Raw genomic sequence first — 18,166 nt, forward strand, 5'->3', positions numbered from 1 at the left:
ATATAATCTATTGGAACACAGTTGCTTCTTGAACTGTAGGGGGTGGCCTGAAATATGTTCTGCTGATACAACAGATAGGTGTTGAGGTAGAGGCCATATTATAGAATTTGTTTTAGGGGGCAGTGCTTGACAAGTTTAGGGACCAAGAAGGCACAACAGCTTTGCCGTGGAATAAGTATTCCATGGTTACACGTTAGCCTGGTCAGGAAGACGCTGGATTTGAAGAAAGCAATCATCTTCTCAGTCCAAAGTCTATGTTGGTACATTGTTAATGTATACTAGAGCCTGTGTTTAAAGGCTCTACATCCAGACTCTCTCTATAAACACACACACACACATGCACGCACACACACACACACACACACACACACACTTCACAAACAAGCCATGTGAACATACCTAAACAGATAGAGGTGCTTGGATTCTCAGTTTGCAAAGAGCAGGGCTCTAGGAAACTAACCATAGGAAGAAGCAATTAATGGTATAGGGCAGAGGTTCCCACTCTATGATGTTTATTAGAGAAACATTCTAGAAGAACCTAGGTCTGAGATGGGCATCAGACACCTGTGTTTTAAACAAATTGGTTGAGTAACCACACTTAGGGAAACATTGCTAAAATATCTTACATTGTATATCCTAAGGATTTTGAAATAGACAAGCAAGAAACAGAACACCTACAGATGATTTTACCTGCTCTGTAAACTGTTTTTAGAGGGAGACCTTGGAAGGATTTATTTTCTGGGGGGCAGTGTTGGTCTAGGGCTTCATTCCCCAAGTTTGAGAACAGAAATTTCAGTAAATGACTGCGATCGTAGACAGTTCCCGTATTTCCACCCTCCCAAGTCCATCCTAATCTGGAAGACCTCTGGGATTGAGTCTACCCCTCCCTTCCTCCTGTGCCTTCCATTGGGCTAGAGTCATTCTAAGCAAATTTGGATTCTCTGGTTCTTGAGTTCTGTTGCCAAATCTTGCATTAAAGATCAAAAACCAGTGCCCTTTCTGTGCTTCATCTATCTATAGCTTTTGTGGAAGGACATGATGCCTGGTAGGAACGATCATAACCTGGGAGTCAGGAGACCTAGATCCACCATGGGCTGGCTGTATTGTCGTGGGCAAGTCACTTAGCATCTCTGAGACTTACCTTCCTCATTTTAAAGTCAAAGGGCTGAAGTAGATTCAGTGTTTCCTGAATGCTGGCCCTAGTCTGGGGAACTTCGAGGAATAAAGTTCCCGGGCCTCACCCCTGCAGCATCTCATTCACAGGTCTTGGGCTAGTGCTCCAGAGTTTGTTTTTCAAAAGCTCAACAGAAGATTCTTAGGCACAATGACATTTGAGAAGCACTGGACTAGATCATCTCTGAAGGCCTTTCCAGCTCTATAATTCTGTTCTGTTTAGAGTGTGTAAGGGTTTTAATGAAAAGAAAATGGTATTAGAACACAGTGGCCCAATGACACTCTGATGTGTGGGGTTTCAGACTGTCATACGTTGCGCTTAACATTCCTGAGTGGATGTCAGAGGGCAAATGCTTCTTACTAGGGTTGCCCTTATATATCAGCACCCCAGTTGAGTGAGAGCCCAGCTCGCTTGTCACTTTGTGAAAACACAGCTACCTCCATGGTAATTCTGCCTCCATTATGTGATTCAGCTAGAGCTTCGGCAACAGCAGGCAACCAAAGAAGCAACATTAAGCATATTATTAGCATTGCATTAATGGAACAAGGCAAAAAGATTTTCATGGCACTGTAGCAGATGGAAAGGATTGTGGGGCACCGGGGTGGCTAAGTCGGTTGAGCTCAGGTCATGATCCCAGGGTCGTGGGATCGAGCCCTGTGTCAGGCTCCACACTGACTGAGTGTGGAGGCTGCTTAAGATTCTTTCCCTCCCTTTGCCTCTCTCTCTTTCTCTCTCTCTGTCTCATTCTCAAAATTAAAAAAAAAAAAAAAAAAAAAAAAAAAAAAAAAAAAGACAATGGAAAGGATTGTTTTCTATGGCCCGGAGCTAGATTTGCCGCTAGTTGAACGTGAAGATCTCCCTTGAGGTCTCTCTTCCGTGAGATGTGAAAGACTGAAGAATCTGGAATTATTGTCTGAGTTTTTTCTGCCGTGCATTTTTAGATTACATACAAGAGGTGCATATATGCTTAGACCTGTTCACAGTACCTGCGGTAATGGCACAGTAATGCCAGGTGATATTACCATACTAGGAATAGTTACAGGTGAATTCTTCTAGATATTGCAACTGTCCTTTCTCTTGCTCTGCATTTTGCTCTGGTTTTTGAATATGCATTCACGTCGCAGACTGACCTAGGTTCGAGTTCCCGGTGGCGACTGTTTTGATACCTGATCAGCCCTAAGCTCTCGAGGGTAATCACTTAAATCCATCTCCCCTAATCTTCCTTACCGGGCAGTGAGGTTTGAAAAACAAAACGAAACAAAACAAGAAGGAGCCAGAAGAGTTGAAGGGCAAGCACAGCTTCTTGGGCTCCTGGTGTCCATTTTCTTTTTTTTTTTTTTTTAATTTTTTTTCTGTTTATTTCTGAGAGAGAGAGAGAGACAGAGCATGAGCAGGGGAGGGGCAGAGAGAGAGGGAGACACAGAATCGGAAGCAGGCTCCAGGCTCTGAGCTGTCGGCACAGAGCCCGACGCGGGGCTCGAACCCACGAACCGTGGGATCGTGACCTGAGCCGAAGTCGGTCGTTCAACCGACTGAGCCACCCAGGCGCCCCTCATTTTCTCATTTGTAACCCGTGCCAAGATGCCCTCCTTCCTCGGTCTAAAGTGTCTGGGGAAACTGTGCAGCTCTGAGAAGAGCGGCCTGTCCTCCTCCGAGAGAGCCGGCACCACGGGCTCGTGCAGAAGGACGCGGGTTGTCGAGGATGTGTGTGTCACCAGCACCCCCCAGCCTGCGCACAGGCGTGCCACCATCACTCACTTGTTGTACCTGCACCCCGAGGCCTACTGCACGCTGGAGCACTTGATTAGCAACTTGGATCCTCCCGGTAAGTGAAGGAGCCCACTCTGCTCACGGCTTTGTGTTTCATGATTGGCTTCCGTAAGGAAGTACCGTGTAGAGCCGTTCGGTAGTGTGTTCCTCAAAAGAAACACTATCCCTTGTATATAATTGATGGGGTGAGGGTGGGAGGAAAGGAGAATGTGACAAAAGTATGGCTGCAGAGCTAAGTTCTGAGGATATTTTTGTCTATGATTTTATAATCTCAGTAACCAGGGTGTCTCTTTCCAAACTTGGTACTCCCGTTCGTCTATAATAGGAAGTGTGAGGAAAAGGAAAGCTCTCTATCCACGCACGCTGTTCTGTCATATGTTAAGGCATGGATCGGAAGGATACATCCGAGGCAGCCAATCGACCATGGGAAAGGATGACCTATGTAAAGGCGAGATCGCAGTTGTGTTACCGCCCAGGGTGTGCTCCTCTTGTGCAATGTTTAGAAACAAAGATCTGTAATGTTTGGAGAACGCGTGGAGGCTTCTTTTCAGGGAAGCGCGTTAGAACGGGGCCACTCGTCCACCTCCAGAGATGGGGCAGACGTAGCCTATGGGCAAGAGTTTCCGCACCAGGGACTTTGCACACTTGGAATGTGTGATTGTGTGACCTAGTTGCTCGCTCCTGGTCAAAATCAGGCTAGAATCAGTACGGGAGGCAAAGGCTATTAGACACGGTCCCTGCAAACACGGGGACATGAGCCAAAGGAGCCAGAAAGTCAAATACATACCTGGTGATTCTTGGCCAGCTAAGAGGAAGGCAGCGTTGGATTAAGGCGAGGTGAGGTAGGTGAGTCAACCTATATTGGGGTGTTTTATTTTGCTTTTCACAATTAATTTTTAACACCTTTTCTGAGATACAATTCATACACCATGCAATTTCCCCATTTGAAGTATACACGATTTTAGTATATTCACCGATATACACTGACATGTGCCACCATCGTCACGGTGAATTTTGGAATATTTGTGTTGTCTCAGAAAGAAACACTGGACCTTTCGGTATTATCCCACAACCTTCCCGTCTCCAACCGCACCCTTAGGCTTAGGCAACCAGTAATCTACTTTCTGTCTCTATAGATTTCCCTATTCTGGACATTTTGTATGAGTGGAACCATATGACATGTGGTCTTTTGTGCCTGGCTTCTTTCACTCAGCATGTTTTCAAGACCCATCCATGTTGTGTCATATATCACTGCTTTGTGCCAATAGTGGTGGCTAAATATTATTGCACTGCACGGTTAAGCCACATTTGATTTATCCATTCATCAGTTGATGGACATCTGGGTGGTTTCCACCATTTTGGCTGGAAATGGTGGAATAATTTTGTGAATTATGTGAATTCATATTCACATAATTTTTGTGAATAATGCCGCTATGAACACTCGTGTACAAGTTTTTGTGTGGACGTATGTTTTCATTTCTCTTGGGTGTATAGACAGGAGGGAGACGCGTGGGTCCCGTGATAACCATGTTTAGCCTTCTGAGGAACTTCCGGGCTGTTTTCCAAAGCAGCTACACCACTTTACATTCTTACCGGCAGCATATGATGGCTGCAACTTCTCCCCATCCTTGCCAGCACTTGTAATTATCTGACTTGTGATTCTACCCATCCTAGTGGGGATGCAGTGACATTTCACTGTGGCTATACTGAGTGTTGGCTGGGACGGGGAGGAGTGGCCAGCAGATCAGCGCTAAGGCAGGACCGTGTGGGGACCTGACAGATGCTGACGGGATGGTTCCTTGGTTCTCTCATTCTCCACTTCATCCTTTTCAGGGGAGCCTAAGTGGGGGTGGAGAAACCATGACCTCTGCTCCCAGCCACCTCATTAGCTACCCTAGAAGGACTTTATTCAGAACCAGCGGACCACACCTCTTGTAGTTCAGGCTGAGAGAGGTGCCCTGAACTGCAAGATATCACACCTCCACACTGGCAGACGCCCAAATCCCTTTACTGAGGGAAAAACCCAGTCTATTCCACAGCCAAGGATAAAAACTAAACACGTAGGTTTCTCTCGGAGCTAATACTTTATTGTGAACGTTGTTTGGCGCTTCTACTGAATGCCTCCCCTGAAAGAGATTGGAATCGGAATTTTGGAATGAGCTGTTGATGCCCATGAAAGAGATAAGGTCTGCTGGTGGGAGAAGGCAGGAAGTCAAGGGGAGACCAGTAAACTGTGGCTGAGTGAGAGCGTGCTGGACAATTGCTTGTCAGTAGGTTCGATGACATGGGAACAAGAGAACAAACCGTATCAGAGAGAGCCCTGGGTAGAGGAAAGAATAACCATCATTGGGATATCCATATCTTAGTGAAGGCAGATAAGGAAATCTGGGGGATCGGTTTAGTGTGTGGCTTTGGAGTTGGACCTTCCAGAATTTCAATCCCAGCTCTTCAACTTACTAAATGTGTTATTTGGGGAAATTCGTGTCTCTAAGTCACAGTTTCTCTATTTTAGAAGGAAGAATGCATACCTTCTGAATGCTGTGAGTAGGTCCACCTCTAGGGGGTATGAGTCCCTGGGCAAATAGTGTTTTGTGGAGCCCCTGTGTACATGAACACTCTGAGTCACCGCAAATCAATGTGTCAACAGCCTGATCTTGTTCAATCATGGGAAAGTAATATCATGCCAGCCTGAAGGAGTGATCACTCATCAAAATCCCTTCCTGGAATCAAGTCAGCTCCAGGCCCCTATGATAATCCCATTGACAGGAGTCCTAGAGCTCCTCCGGGAGCTCCTCCAGATGCCCCCAGGGCACCTGGTCAACCTCTCCCCCTCCCCCCCCCCTCGCCCCCCCTTGCACAGCATGGGAGAGACAGAGAGGATCATCAGCGAGAGCTCCAAAGAGCAGAGCAGGCTGGGATGCCCCACCCGGACATCACTGCTGGCCCTAGCTGATCCCAGGCACCAGAAGGGGACTTAGACATTTTTGAGGGAGGTGAGGTTTGGGACCAGGGGCCGGGTCTAAGGGCAATGTTGATTATGGGGATTCAATGAGCACATGCATCTCCCAGCTGTGTGGCGCATACAAGCATCCACTAAATTTTAGCTACGATAATAATACGATAAAATAGTTTATTATTTAAAAAATAATTGCTATTGTTTGTCTTCCACTGCTGTGAAGGAATAAAGGCCCAGACTTCGTGCTGGTGGGGCCCAGGGCAGTACAGGAGGTGAGATTCCCAAGAAGCCACCATGTGTGCTCAGAATATCCCGTCTAGGACAGGTGCTTGGAGGAAGTGCCCCCTCCCGCAGCCATGTATTAGCAGTAGTAGCAAAGCCAAGTGCTCTGAAGCAGGCAGCTCCCGGCAGGATGCTCGGGGTATTTGGCAAAGGCCTCCTGCAGCTGCCAGAAAGACCTCAAGGTGCTACAGCATCCTGTTGTTGTCTGGTGCTCAACTATTATTTATTTTTGAGAGACACAGAGAAAGAGACAGAGCGCAAGTGGGGGAGGGGCAGAGAGAGGGAGACACAGACTCTGAAGCAGGCTCCCGGCTCCGAGCTGTCAGCACAGGGCCCGACGCAGGGCTCGAACTCACGAACACACGGCGAGATCATGACCTGAGCCGAAGTCGAGCGCTTAACCAACTGAGCCACCCGAGTGCCCCTCAACTCCTACTTTGAGTTGTACAGGGCTCCATGCTCTTCAAAGTGTCCCTACGTATATCTTGCCTTTGTCGCGCTCAAAACAAGCCTTGGAAGTCAGTAGGCAAGGAACTGTTTTGTCCATTTAAGAGCAGGGAGGGAATTGGTCCAAAGATGGGACACAGCAACAAAACAAACATACAAGTGAATGTGCAAAACGGCTTCTGCATGTGGATATGACTCTCTCTCTCTGATCATCAACGAAGATTCTAGAAGAATGAATGAAGCTATCCTTCACTGAGGACCTGCTAGATCTCAGGCACTGTGCCAATCGCTTTATAATGTTTCCTCATCAACTATTCATAATAACGCAACAAAGGGAGTACTGCTTTTATCCTCAATTTATAGGTGGGGAAACCAAGGCATCTGATGTGAAAAGAAACCTGCTGAAAGTCACAGAGGTAGTGAATGAAAGAGCTAGACTTGGACTTGATACCCAAGTTTGGGGTCTTACCCATTTTACTGCGTGGCCTCAGCCCTATGAGCCTGAGGACAGATCATCCATGAGATCTGGTGAGTTTCGGCGCTCTTAAAATTTGTTTCTGGTAGGGCCGACTAAGTACTGTAGCAACTCAAATGTGATGACTTTCTTATAAAATAAATTGTTTTTCCCAGGAAAATTAGGAAATATTTCTTTTCCCTGGTTCACGAATACAAGCGATCTGTGTGGGTTTTTCTCTTTCTTTTCCTGTAGGAACTTAGAGTAGTTTTTGAAACTGTGTTTCTTTCTTGAAAAAAAAAATTTTTTAACATTTATTTAATTTTGAGAGACAGAGCGTGAGTGGGGGAGGGGCAGGGAGAGAGAGGGAGACACAGAATCCGGAGCCGGTTCCAGGCTCTGAGCTGTCAGCGCAAAGCCCGACGCGGGGTTGCAATCCACGAACCGCGAGATCATGACCTGAGCCGAAGTCGGACGCTCAACCAACTGAGCCACCCGGGCGCCCCAAACCTGTGTTTCTTTCTGTCTCTCTGAGCTACCGCGTCTGGTAAAAACGAAGGAGCATATTTAGGGCAAGTATCTTCTTGACAAACAGGAAGAGACTGGCACTGTTTTCAAAAGCCCTAAGGATATCTGGAAAGGGTTCAGTGATTATGTTGTCAGCTGAGTCCAAATCCCAAAGCAGAATGTTCTGGACTGGAGACCAGGGACCAAAGTAGACTTGGCAGTCCTCTCCCCAGAAAAATAATTCGTATCCCTGAAGATAGAAAGGTGTTTTTGCTTTGGTTCAAGCACCTGCTGTGTTCTCCTCATTATGTTTACTAGAGCCCTAGGGGCTGTCTTCACTTGGGATGGTCTCCCCAAGACTCAAACACTCACATGACTGAGAGAACCTCCTGGGTGTTTGCACACTCTTGTTTCTTAAAGTGATATCAACCTGTTTTCAAACTGACCATGACATAGAATACTATGATTCTGTAACATTTCTTTTTGTGTCCCTTTCTCACTCCATTTACTGTCACTAATCCCAACCCCATAGGTCAGACATGTATGTCAAATGGCCAGGGGAAGGGCTTAGGTATTGAGGGACTTTGTTGTCTAGTTCAAAGAGATATCCCTCAAGACTCTATAGAGCTTTTCAGTTGTATCTTCCTGGTGATACTGAGGCACCATGTTGGGAAAATGGTTTCTTTTTAAATACTTTGCAAACCTCAGACTCATTTGTAAAGACCCTCCCTTCAATTTGAGAGAAGTGTTCGACCTGGCCATGAAAAAAATGTATCCCGAGACATACTGCAAGAAAGCACATCTCCTTCCTCCCTTCAGCCCTGCTCTCCTGACTGGCGGCTTTGACAAGGGGCTGTCCTGAACACAAAATACTAACAGGAATCTGGTGCTCTCCAGGAGCTGGCCTCAATTCCTCTGGCACCCCGGGCCACCAGGGCCACGTCCAGTTTGATGATGGGATGTGGTTCCCTTACAACAGCAGGCTTACTTTGACTTTTATTCTTTTGGAGATGGAAATGATGGATGGTGGACAGTTTCTTCTGTCTCGGGAAGGCACCGAAGGAGACTGGAGATTTCCAGTCTTTACTGTATGGTAAAGCTTTCTTTGATCTACAGTTCTCAATGACCCCTGTTAGCCTCCCAAGGCTTCCTATTGCATTAGTTTGATTCTGTTTCCCAGAATCATAGTTTTAAGCTCTTGACCATCAGGCCCTGCCTTTCTATCGTGTCCAACCATTAACGCCCAAACGCCCACATCAGACATGCTTGTCACAGATGTTTGAAGGCCCCTTTCCCCGTCGGCTTCTCTCTGCACATGCTGCTCTGCTGCCTGGCGTAACTTTCCTGGAACCTCAGAATCTCCAGCAAGATTGGGCTTAAGCTTTTCCTCCTCTGGGCAGGTTTGTCTTCCTTCTGGCCTCATCGCCCTCTGTGCTTCCATGGCATCCTGTGTGGATTTCTGCTAGCGTTGCCTATTTACGAGCCTCTCTTCTAATGCGTTGTGAGTTCCTCACCGAGGGTGGGGAGAGATCCACATTCATATTTTTATTTTATTATAGTACCTGGCATGGAAGAGCCCGTAAGTGTACAAGTAAACGAATGAATGAACGTTTGCCGGAATCAGATCACTGCGTTCGAACACAAGGGGCATAAAATTGTCTCCTTGCCTTCAAGTAGCTGAGGTTGGGTGAGGCTCCGTGGTGCAGTGGCTGCGAATGCCGGGCTGTGGGGTCAGACTGCCCGGCCAAGTTCAAAGTCCAGCACTGCTCCTCATGAGATGTGCAACCACACGTTATTTAACATCTCTGAGCCTTGGCTTTATCACGTGGCAAATGTGATGGTCCTGCCTACATTACGGTAATATTATGAAGACTAAAAGCAAATATAAACATAGAAGAAGAAAATATACCAGCAGGTTCTCAATCAGTGTTGCCCCCTTTTCTGTGTCTCTCAACCCCAAAAGTGTGAGAAGCCAAATAAATGGTCAGGTAATAAATACTACTCGTTGTCAAAGGAAGGAAAAGTAACTCGGGCCTGGGGTGGCCTGGGCAAGAGGAGATGGGATTTGAGCTGGAAAATAGAAAAGATATACCCAAAATATGAACAGAAGGGAAACATCTCAGTAGTATGAAAGTGCTAAGAAAAAAAATCGAGGACGTCTTTCACTTAGTTACCCTGCCTGACCCTTGGTCCAGCCTTTTTTGTTTTTTGTTTCTTTGTCATTCATTCATTCATTCATTCACATTCAGGAATGTGGACAAGTAACTATTTTCACAGGAGATGTTCTCATCTAATTTACTTCCTTGAGTCACTAAATATGCTGAAATGCTCCATTAATTTTAATTATATGTACTTAAAAATGAATCTTATTTAAAGTCAGAGGATAAGGCAGTCTGTTTAAATTTATTGTCTGGCATTGTTTTTATACTGACTTTAAAAAAATTTGTTTTCGGGGCGCCTGGGTGGCGCAGTCGGTTAAGCGTCCGACTTCAGCCAGGTCACGATCTCGCGGTCCGTGAGTTCGAGCCCCGCATCAGGCTCTGGGCTGATGGCTCGGAGCCTGGAGCCTGTTTCCGATTCTGTGTCTCCCTCTCTCTCTGCCCCTCCCCCGTTCATGCTCTGTCTCTCTCTGTCCCAAAAATAAATAAAAAACGTTGAAAAAAAAAAAATTTTAAAAAAAAAAAAAATTTGTTTTCATCCTGGCTTTAAAAAACTTTTAAAAAAGGTTCTTACTCAGAGTGGCCTACCTTCACAGAAACCCCTGAGTTAGCATCATTCGATCCTAATGATTGTGGGGTATAGCCCAGTGCTTAGGATTATAGACTCCTGCTAACTTAGTGAGTCAGACATGAGTCTGGAATGGCCCCGGGATGCAAGACGAAGGCTGCCAATGGGAAAGCAATGGGAGATGATGTGTTATTCATTAGAGTAGACAGGTAGACAACCCAGGAGTGACTCTGTCCTTGGAATGCATGATGAAGGCTGCCAGTGCGAAGGTAGCATAGTTGCGTGCTGTTAGGATGCAGAGATAGCCAGGAGAGCGAGGCCTACTTTGTCAGCCTTGGGAAGACACCACACAGAATGCAGTAGAGGAATCCTTTGCAAAATCAGAATTCATGGGACCTTCAAATTTAAATATGTTAGAATTCTAGATGGACTCTGGTGTGCCTTAGAATTCTAGATGCTTTTTTTTTTTTTTGAGAGAGAGAGAGTGAGCATGGGCACAAGAGTGGGGGGACTGAGGGGGGGGGGAGAGAGAGAGAGAGAGAGAGAGGATTTTAAGCAGGTTCACACTCAGCGTGAAGCCAGTCACAGGGCCCAAAACCCACGACCCTGGGATCATGACCTGAGCTGAAATCAAGAGTCAGACGCTTAACCGATTGAGCCACCCAGGCGCCTCTTACAGGTAGAAATAAAACTCTGATATCAACACCCTCTTAAGGGCCTGGGAGATTGAGGCTCAGAGAAGTGAAACGACTTTCCCAGGTCTGTCATATAAGACCTCCCCTCTTTGGGGGCACTTCCTGTACCACACAGGTGCTCATTCGCAGATGGTTATGTGTGTACGTGTCTCTCCCTACCAGGTAGTAAGGCTCTTATAGGCAGGAACATGGCCTCATTTTTCCAGCGTGTAACACAGTGCTTAGTGCATTTCATACATTTTAAAAATTCGGGTATAATTCGCACGCCATGAAAACAGACCATTTTAACACGGACAATTCTGTGGCTTGTTTAGGATATTCGGGGCGTTGTGTAACCATTACTCCTGCCTAATCCCAGGACATTTTTATCACCCCTAAAACAACTCTATATCCATTAGCAGTCACACCCTGTTGTCAGCACTCTCCAGACCCCGGCGGTTACCGATCTACTTTCTGTCTCTGTGGACTTGCCTCTTCTGGAATTTCATATAATTGGAGTCACACAACATGTGGCCTCCTGTGTCTGGCTTCTTTCACTCAGCATCATGTGTCCACGGTTGATCCATGGTGTGGCAGGTGTCAGTACTTCATTCCTTTTTGTGGCCAAATAATATTTCATTGTATGGATATACATTTTGCTTATGTATTTATCAGATGATGGACATTTGAGTTTCTGTTTTTTGGGTATTATGAATCTGCTGTGAACACATAAGTACAAGTTTTTATATGGACATATGTTTTCTTTTTTTTTTTTTAATATTTATTTTGAGGCAGAGAGCACGTACACACACACACACACACACACACACACACACACGTGTGAGTGGGGGAGGGACAGAGAGAGGTAGAGAGAGAATCCCAAGCAGGCTCTGCACTGTCAGCAAGTAGCCTCACGTGGGGCTCGAACCCACAAACTGTGAGATCATGATCTAGGCCAAAACCAAGAGTTGGATGCTTAACTGATTGAGCCACCCAGGTACCCCTGGACATATGCTTTCAATTCTCTTGGGTATGTCCCTAATAGTGGGATTGTTGGGTCATATGGTCACTATATGTTTAACTTTTTGAGGACCTGTCAAACCACTTTCCCCAGTGACTGCACTGTTTTGCATTAACATTCCACTTAATACAATTCTAAATGAAGTCAAAGCTCTTCCCCAAAAGTGGAATAACCAGTTTTCGCTACAATAAAAAAATCTCATATGGACATTCATGTCTGTTTACGTCCCATGTCTTGACCTTCAAAACCCCTTATATCCCTACCACTTAAGGGTCTGCAGACACATGACGCACAGGTAGGTAGGATCTTTGCTCTGAGACATTAATTCTCTGGTTTCTTTATTCTGCAGGTGCCCCCAAGTTTTGTTTGGTTGCTGTTTAGAGTAGAGAGCTTTCCTCATCTAAGTTCTGTAGCCATAGATAGCAACTGAAATGGATCAGAGGACGTCAGAGATGGTCTGACTCACGATGCCCAGAAAAATCCAGCTCACAAAGGTCTGCGTACGGCCAAGCGGAGAGCGAGAATTCTCATGACATAGAATGAGTCCCTATGGGAAAAAGATAAGCTTGGGAAGAAACGCCAAGTACTTGGGGCCACTGCCAGCCCTTCCTCCTCCCTTTCTGTCCATCACAACCCAGATCATTTTCTAAGGTCATTTTTGACATCACCAGAATATTCCAGGGCGTTTAACATTTGCTCCTCTTGTGGGACAATTCCCAGTTCTGTTTCCTATCACCATTTTCCCTGAAGTGCTATCATGTGATTCTAGTATGTAGCCGGGTACATTCATCTGTTATCTTTTCCTCGGGCCAGACTTGTCCTTGAAGGGTACAGTCAATCTCTGTAAATCACTTGGTCGCCAGCTACTGCAGAGGTACAGGCTGCTTAATAAATAACTGCCTAATTGTTGAGGTCATCAACTGGTCCAGTATTATCCTTGAGAGAAATACTAGGTGCTGTTAATTTGTTTAGTAATACTATCGGCTGAACGTGATCTAGCATAGATCATGGTTCAGTTGGTCTATTTTAAGAGTTTCAAGAGGATATAAGCAGCTGGTTCCAACACATTTTTGGTTAGCTTCTTTATCTAGGTACCGGGAGTGGTCTAATTGATTTTCTGTGTGTAGCAGCTGGTGAGATGTTGAGCTCAATGCGGCATTTGTAGGATTTTCTCAGTCTTTCTGATTCCAACCCCTTGCTAACCTCTTTTTATTTATGTCCTTGTGCTATTTGCCTAGTAGAATGTGAGCTCACTGAGGGCTTAGTCTAGGCATCCTTGATCTGTAGCCTCTTTCAGTCCCTCAGAGGTGATGTTACGCATATTACAGATGCTCAGTAAATATTTGTTAGCATAATTAATAAGTCAACTCTAACTTATTTCTCCTCATTATTCCCCAATTTTTGCTCGCTTTGCTTTCAATCGCAGGATGCTATGCTTTAATGCTACTCGTGAGGCTTACTGCTTTTTTTCTGGGTACAAATGCAATAACCAGTGAAGCATACTGGTAAATGTTCAGCACTCTTAGTATATTTTATTTAGGAAGGGAAAAATTATATTGTGTAATCCAGATCCAAAAGCAAGAAGAATTTAAGTTCTAAATGTTTCTCTTCCTGTCCTCCCTTCTAGTCTTCTCAAACCCTAAGAAATCCAATATATACGCAGTGTTTTCTGTCTAGCTGGGGAGCAGTGAGAAGGGAGGAAGGGAATAAAACGACTTTGTATACCTCTTTCAGAAACACAGCCAACTTGACACATGGCATAGAATACTAGCACAAACTTTGGTTGGATTGTAGAAATGTGCAGCTGTTTAGAAATTTTTAAAGAGAGCTCATGGATATATGTAAATATAATAGGACATCATTATGAAATGACTCATTTCTGTAGAACTTGATAAAGGTTATAAATCACATCCTTCCCCCTACAACACAATTGCAGGCTTAACGGAAATTTGGGGTCATATTTGTTTATGAGGCAGTTGTTACCAGAGTTCATCCGAGTAGGTTCATTTACATATTTTAAAGGAAGAGACGCATTAGCACAGTGTGTGGGCATACAAATTCCATTATGTCTGTACAACAAAATGACCCAATTCATCATTGATTCTCTCAAGAAAAAAAAAAAATATGTTCTGCCTGATGGGCATATCTGGTTACTTCAGGGTATTGTTTTATTTAGAAGTTGTCTCTGATTTAAAGTGAAGGACTAGTTGAAAATGATCAGAGGATCGAGACAATTTTTTTTCATTAACCATAAAAGATGAAATGGATAACTTAAATTCTCTTTTGTTTTGAACTCCACTAAAAGCAGACCCTGCGACAAGAATTTGAGGACAAGTTATCTATTTAGAAGGTGATCCCAAGAGGGGCGCCTGGGTGGCTCAGTCAGTTAAGTGTCTGACTCCTGATTTTGGCTCAGGTCATGATCTCATGGTTCATGAGTTTGAGCCCTGCATCAGTCATGAGCCCTGCTTGGGATTCTGTTTCCCTCGCTCTCTGTCCTTTCGCCCCCCTTCATGTTCCCTCTCCCCACCTCTCTCTCTCTCTCTCTCTCTCTCTCTCTCTCTCTATATATATATATATATATATATATATATATATATATATACAGTAAATAAATAAGCATTAAAAAAAAAGAAGGTGATCTCAGGAAACACTTGTAGGGGAGTAAAGGTAATAAAAGGTGAATTATCAAACTACTGACCAGTGTGGGCAGCCAAAGCTGAACTACTTGGGAACTTGGGGAGATAAGTACAGAACGTACCTCAGAGACAGTCCCGCTGACTATCCCCATGTGTCATCTGTTGAAAGCTGCTTCCAGGGGCATTAAATCACTGAGATGTTTCTAGTAACTGGGTTTGAATTGTAGAAGTGAATGCCAAAGAGAAATGAGCAAAACAAAAAAGGAGAGAATGTATATGTCTAAGAACAGAAAGAAGTTTCATAGGAACCCGGGAAAGCTGAACAGCCAGGTCTCAGAAGTATAAAGTTCCAGTCCCCTCCAGGACCGGCAGCTGAGTTTTGGGAAATGTCCTGTTCTCCTCCTTCCCAGTCGGCTTCCTCTGATGTTCTACCCCTCAGAATTTTGGTATTCGCATGGTTCTGCGATGTGTACCCTTGGCCTGGCCTCACTTGACCTTTCAATGCAAGTACCCACCTCTAATTGGAACTTTTCTATATATCTCTTAGTTCAGATTCCCAAGAGTGAAAACCCAGTTAGCCCAGCTCATCTTTTTCTTTTCTTTTCTTTTTTTTTTAAGCTTTATTTATTTTGAGAGAGCGAGAGAGTGCATGTGTGAGTGGGGGAGGGGCAGAGAGAGAGACTCCAAAGCAGGCTCCAGGCTGAGCATAGATCTGTGAGATCATGACCTGAGCTGAAATCAAGAGTCGGATGCTTAACCAGCTGAGCCACCCGGGTGTCCCCCGGCTCATCTTTTTCCAGACAGAATATAAATTGTAAGTGTTTGGCCGGCTGGTATATGGGTTTCCCAATCCCACTCCCCTCCCCCACCCCTGCCCATCCAGAGTCTACTAATAATCCAGTCAGCCATGGCCAAGGTGAGAAGTCATATGGCTCAGTGCCTATTCAAAAGAGGGGGAGAATGGGAACAGAAGGGGAATGGATGGGACAAGGTCCCCCAAGGCATAGCATTACACCTAGACATATGTTGACAAATGAAAGTCTTGTCATGAGGAATTTCATGGCATTTTCATGAATTTGTAGGCTAAATAACTAGAAAGATAAAATAAAACCCCCACGTGGCTATCCTTTGTCATCTTTCTGGAGGAAAGATGCTATGGATATCCTAGATATAAAGAAATTAGCAATAATTTCGGTTCTTGGGCTAATAATCTGGGGGGGAAAAATCAGTAAAAAGGAAAAAGGCATGCCATCTCTCTTTTCTTTTCTTTTTCTTTTTAAACATTTATTTATTTTTGAGAGAGAGAGACAGACAGAGCAAGTGGGGAGGGGCAGAGAGAGTTGGAGGCACAGAATCCGAAGCAGGCTCCAGGCTCTGAGCTGTCAGCGCAAAGCCCGCCGACGCGGGGTTGGAACCCACGAAGCAGAAGATCATGACCTGAGCTGAGGTCGGACAGATGCTCAACCGACTGAACCACCTGGGCGCCCTTGTCACCTCCCTTAGAACTTCCTTCTCACTGCCAGTCCTTTTACTACAATACCTGCACCCCTGAGTTTATTTGGACTCATCTCTCAATTGGCTAGGTGTTGTGGTCAAGCTGTTTGCTCAAGAAGGTTGTGTGGTGTTGTATCTCCTGAGCGCCTCTGTGTCTGTGATGGTTTTACCCATTGCCTTTCTGTCTGAACATTTTGGCTGCGTGGAAGGTACTTGGGATACACACCTTCTTTCTTCAAGATTTCCAGGTATTGCCCCCTGGTCTTCGACACATCCCTGTTGCCGTTGACACATCTGAGGTGAGCCCAACCTTTTCTCTTCCTATAGGTTTCTTTCTGCCTGGATAAATGGAGAATGATACCCTTGGAAGTTCAGAAGCTTGGGCTAGGACTTGGAGGTCGCATTCTGTATCAAATTTTGCCAAAATATTATGTCTATACTCTTTAAATCTGCAATTTCATACCTATTTTCATTTCTAGGAGGTCCTGGTGGGTTCATCTTTGAATATAGCCTCTGCTTCTTACGTGCACATCTAGGACATAAAGTTTTGGTTTCCTTTTTAAGTCTTCTTTTATTTCGAACATCTATTGGTTTTCTCTCTTGGTTTTAGATGCTTTGTTCTGCATCCATTGAGATCGTTTCAAGCTTTTTCCTAGGCTAGGAATTAGATATTTTATCAGTGTCTGTTCTGTTCTTTAGTGTTTCATTCATTGCTATTGATACTCTCTCGGTCCTCAGTTTTCATTCCTTATTTCTATAATCTTTTCCTTCATCTCATTGTATCGTATCACCCTCTCATTCTTAAGCTCTTTTTTTAATCTCATGCACAAATTCGACATTCTACATCTGTGCCCACTCTGCTTTACTCTGGTTACCACACAGAAGCCGGGAGCATCCTGGCCAGGAAATGACCAGTCGACAGTACAACTTTCTCTGCCCAGACCCTCCAGGTCTTTCCACCTCACTCACATTTAAAGCCCAAGTTCCTTGCAAGGTCCCTGCCTCCAGCCTCGCTGGCCTCCTCAGTGCCTTGAACATACCAGGTGAGCTCGACCTTATGGCCTTTGGGCTTATCGTTCACTCTGTCTGAGATGCTCTTTCCTCAGATGACACTTTGCTTACTCTCCTACCTACGTCAGCTTATTCAAATGGTACTTTCTCAAAGAGGGTTTCCTAGGCCACCCGCTCGGAACCCCAATTCCTTTCCCCAACACGTTATCCCCTAGTCTTGATTTTTTCCCATAGTTCTTATCATTTATATCCTATATATATTTTTTGCGTATATATTTTATTATATCAGCCCCCCTCCCCCTCCTCAACTAGAATGTAAACTCCATCCAGCAAAGATTTCTGGTTTGTTCACTGTGATATCCCAGCTCCTAGAACAGGCACTGACCCTTAGGAAGCATTCAGTAAATACTTGCTGAATGAGTGCATGGGCTGAGGAGAGTAATTTTGTCTTCCTGGGAGGATTCCTTACATCGATGCCCATTCTTTCTTTAATGGTTGGCATCACATGCCTTGTCTCATTTGGCAGCAAAGGTCATACACCGAGGCATCAGGAGGTACTAAAATCCTTCAGGGCGTTGTAAGTTAAATCCCCCAGATTCGATGTTTTCAAAAGGCTCCTGATATCCTCAAATGGTTTTGAAAACTGGAATTTTACAGTTTTCAAGCCTATCCTATTTTGTTGTCAATCGAGGAGGCAATGAGAAACTAAACAATAACATCCGTTACTGCCTTTTCTCATAGTGGGTCTCAGCGCAGGGCTCTTCTGTCTCGTGTCCCTAATCCTCACCCCAAGCCCAGCACAGAATTTGCGGAGCCCGGTGCAAAAGGAAAACGTGGGGCCCCTTGTGTAAAGTGCAGGAATAAAGTCCCATTAAAGGGACCAAAATATAAAGCCTTTTCCCTTATTTCACACCCTCTCTCTCACCTTGGTGTAGTGTTTTCCTTTGCTAGTTAATGTCCCAAGTGAAATTTTATAGTATTAACATGAATTGGACCTTTCATGTTCATAT

The 18,166-nt window shown here is 44.9% G+C and overlaps 1 protein-coding gene across 18 annotated transcripts in view; it reads left to right on the top strand.

Annotated features, from left to right (window-relative positions):
- ABLIM1 (actin binding LIM protein 1) overlaps positions 1-18,166 on the top strand; it is a 295,000-nt gene that overhangs the window by 106,055 nt on the left and 170,779 nt on the right. For 15 of the 18 annotated variants that reach the window (XM_060641420.3, XM_060641418.3, XM_060641419.3 and 12 more), the window contains exon 1: positions 2,741-2,999. The exons of the other annotated variants lie outside the window; for them this stretch is intronic. In XM_060641420.3, coding sequence (XP_060497403.2) covers positions 2,756-2,999 — 244 coding nt within the window. In that variant the 5' untranslated portion in view covers positions 2,741-2,755. Of the gene's footprint in view, positions 1-2,740; positions 3,000-18,166 lie in introns of those variants that run through there. 18 annotated transcript variants of the gene reach the window in all.

The sequence above is a fragment of the Panthera onca genome, chromosome D2 (assembly GCF_046562875.1).
Source record: "Panthera onca isolate mPanOnc1 chromosome D2, mPanOnc1 haplotype 2, whole genome shotgun sequence".
Lineage (NCBI taxonomy): Eukaryota > Metazoa > Chordata > Mammalia > Carnivora > Felidae > Panthera > Panthera onca.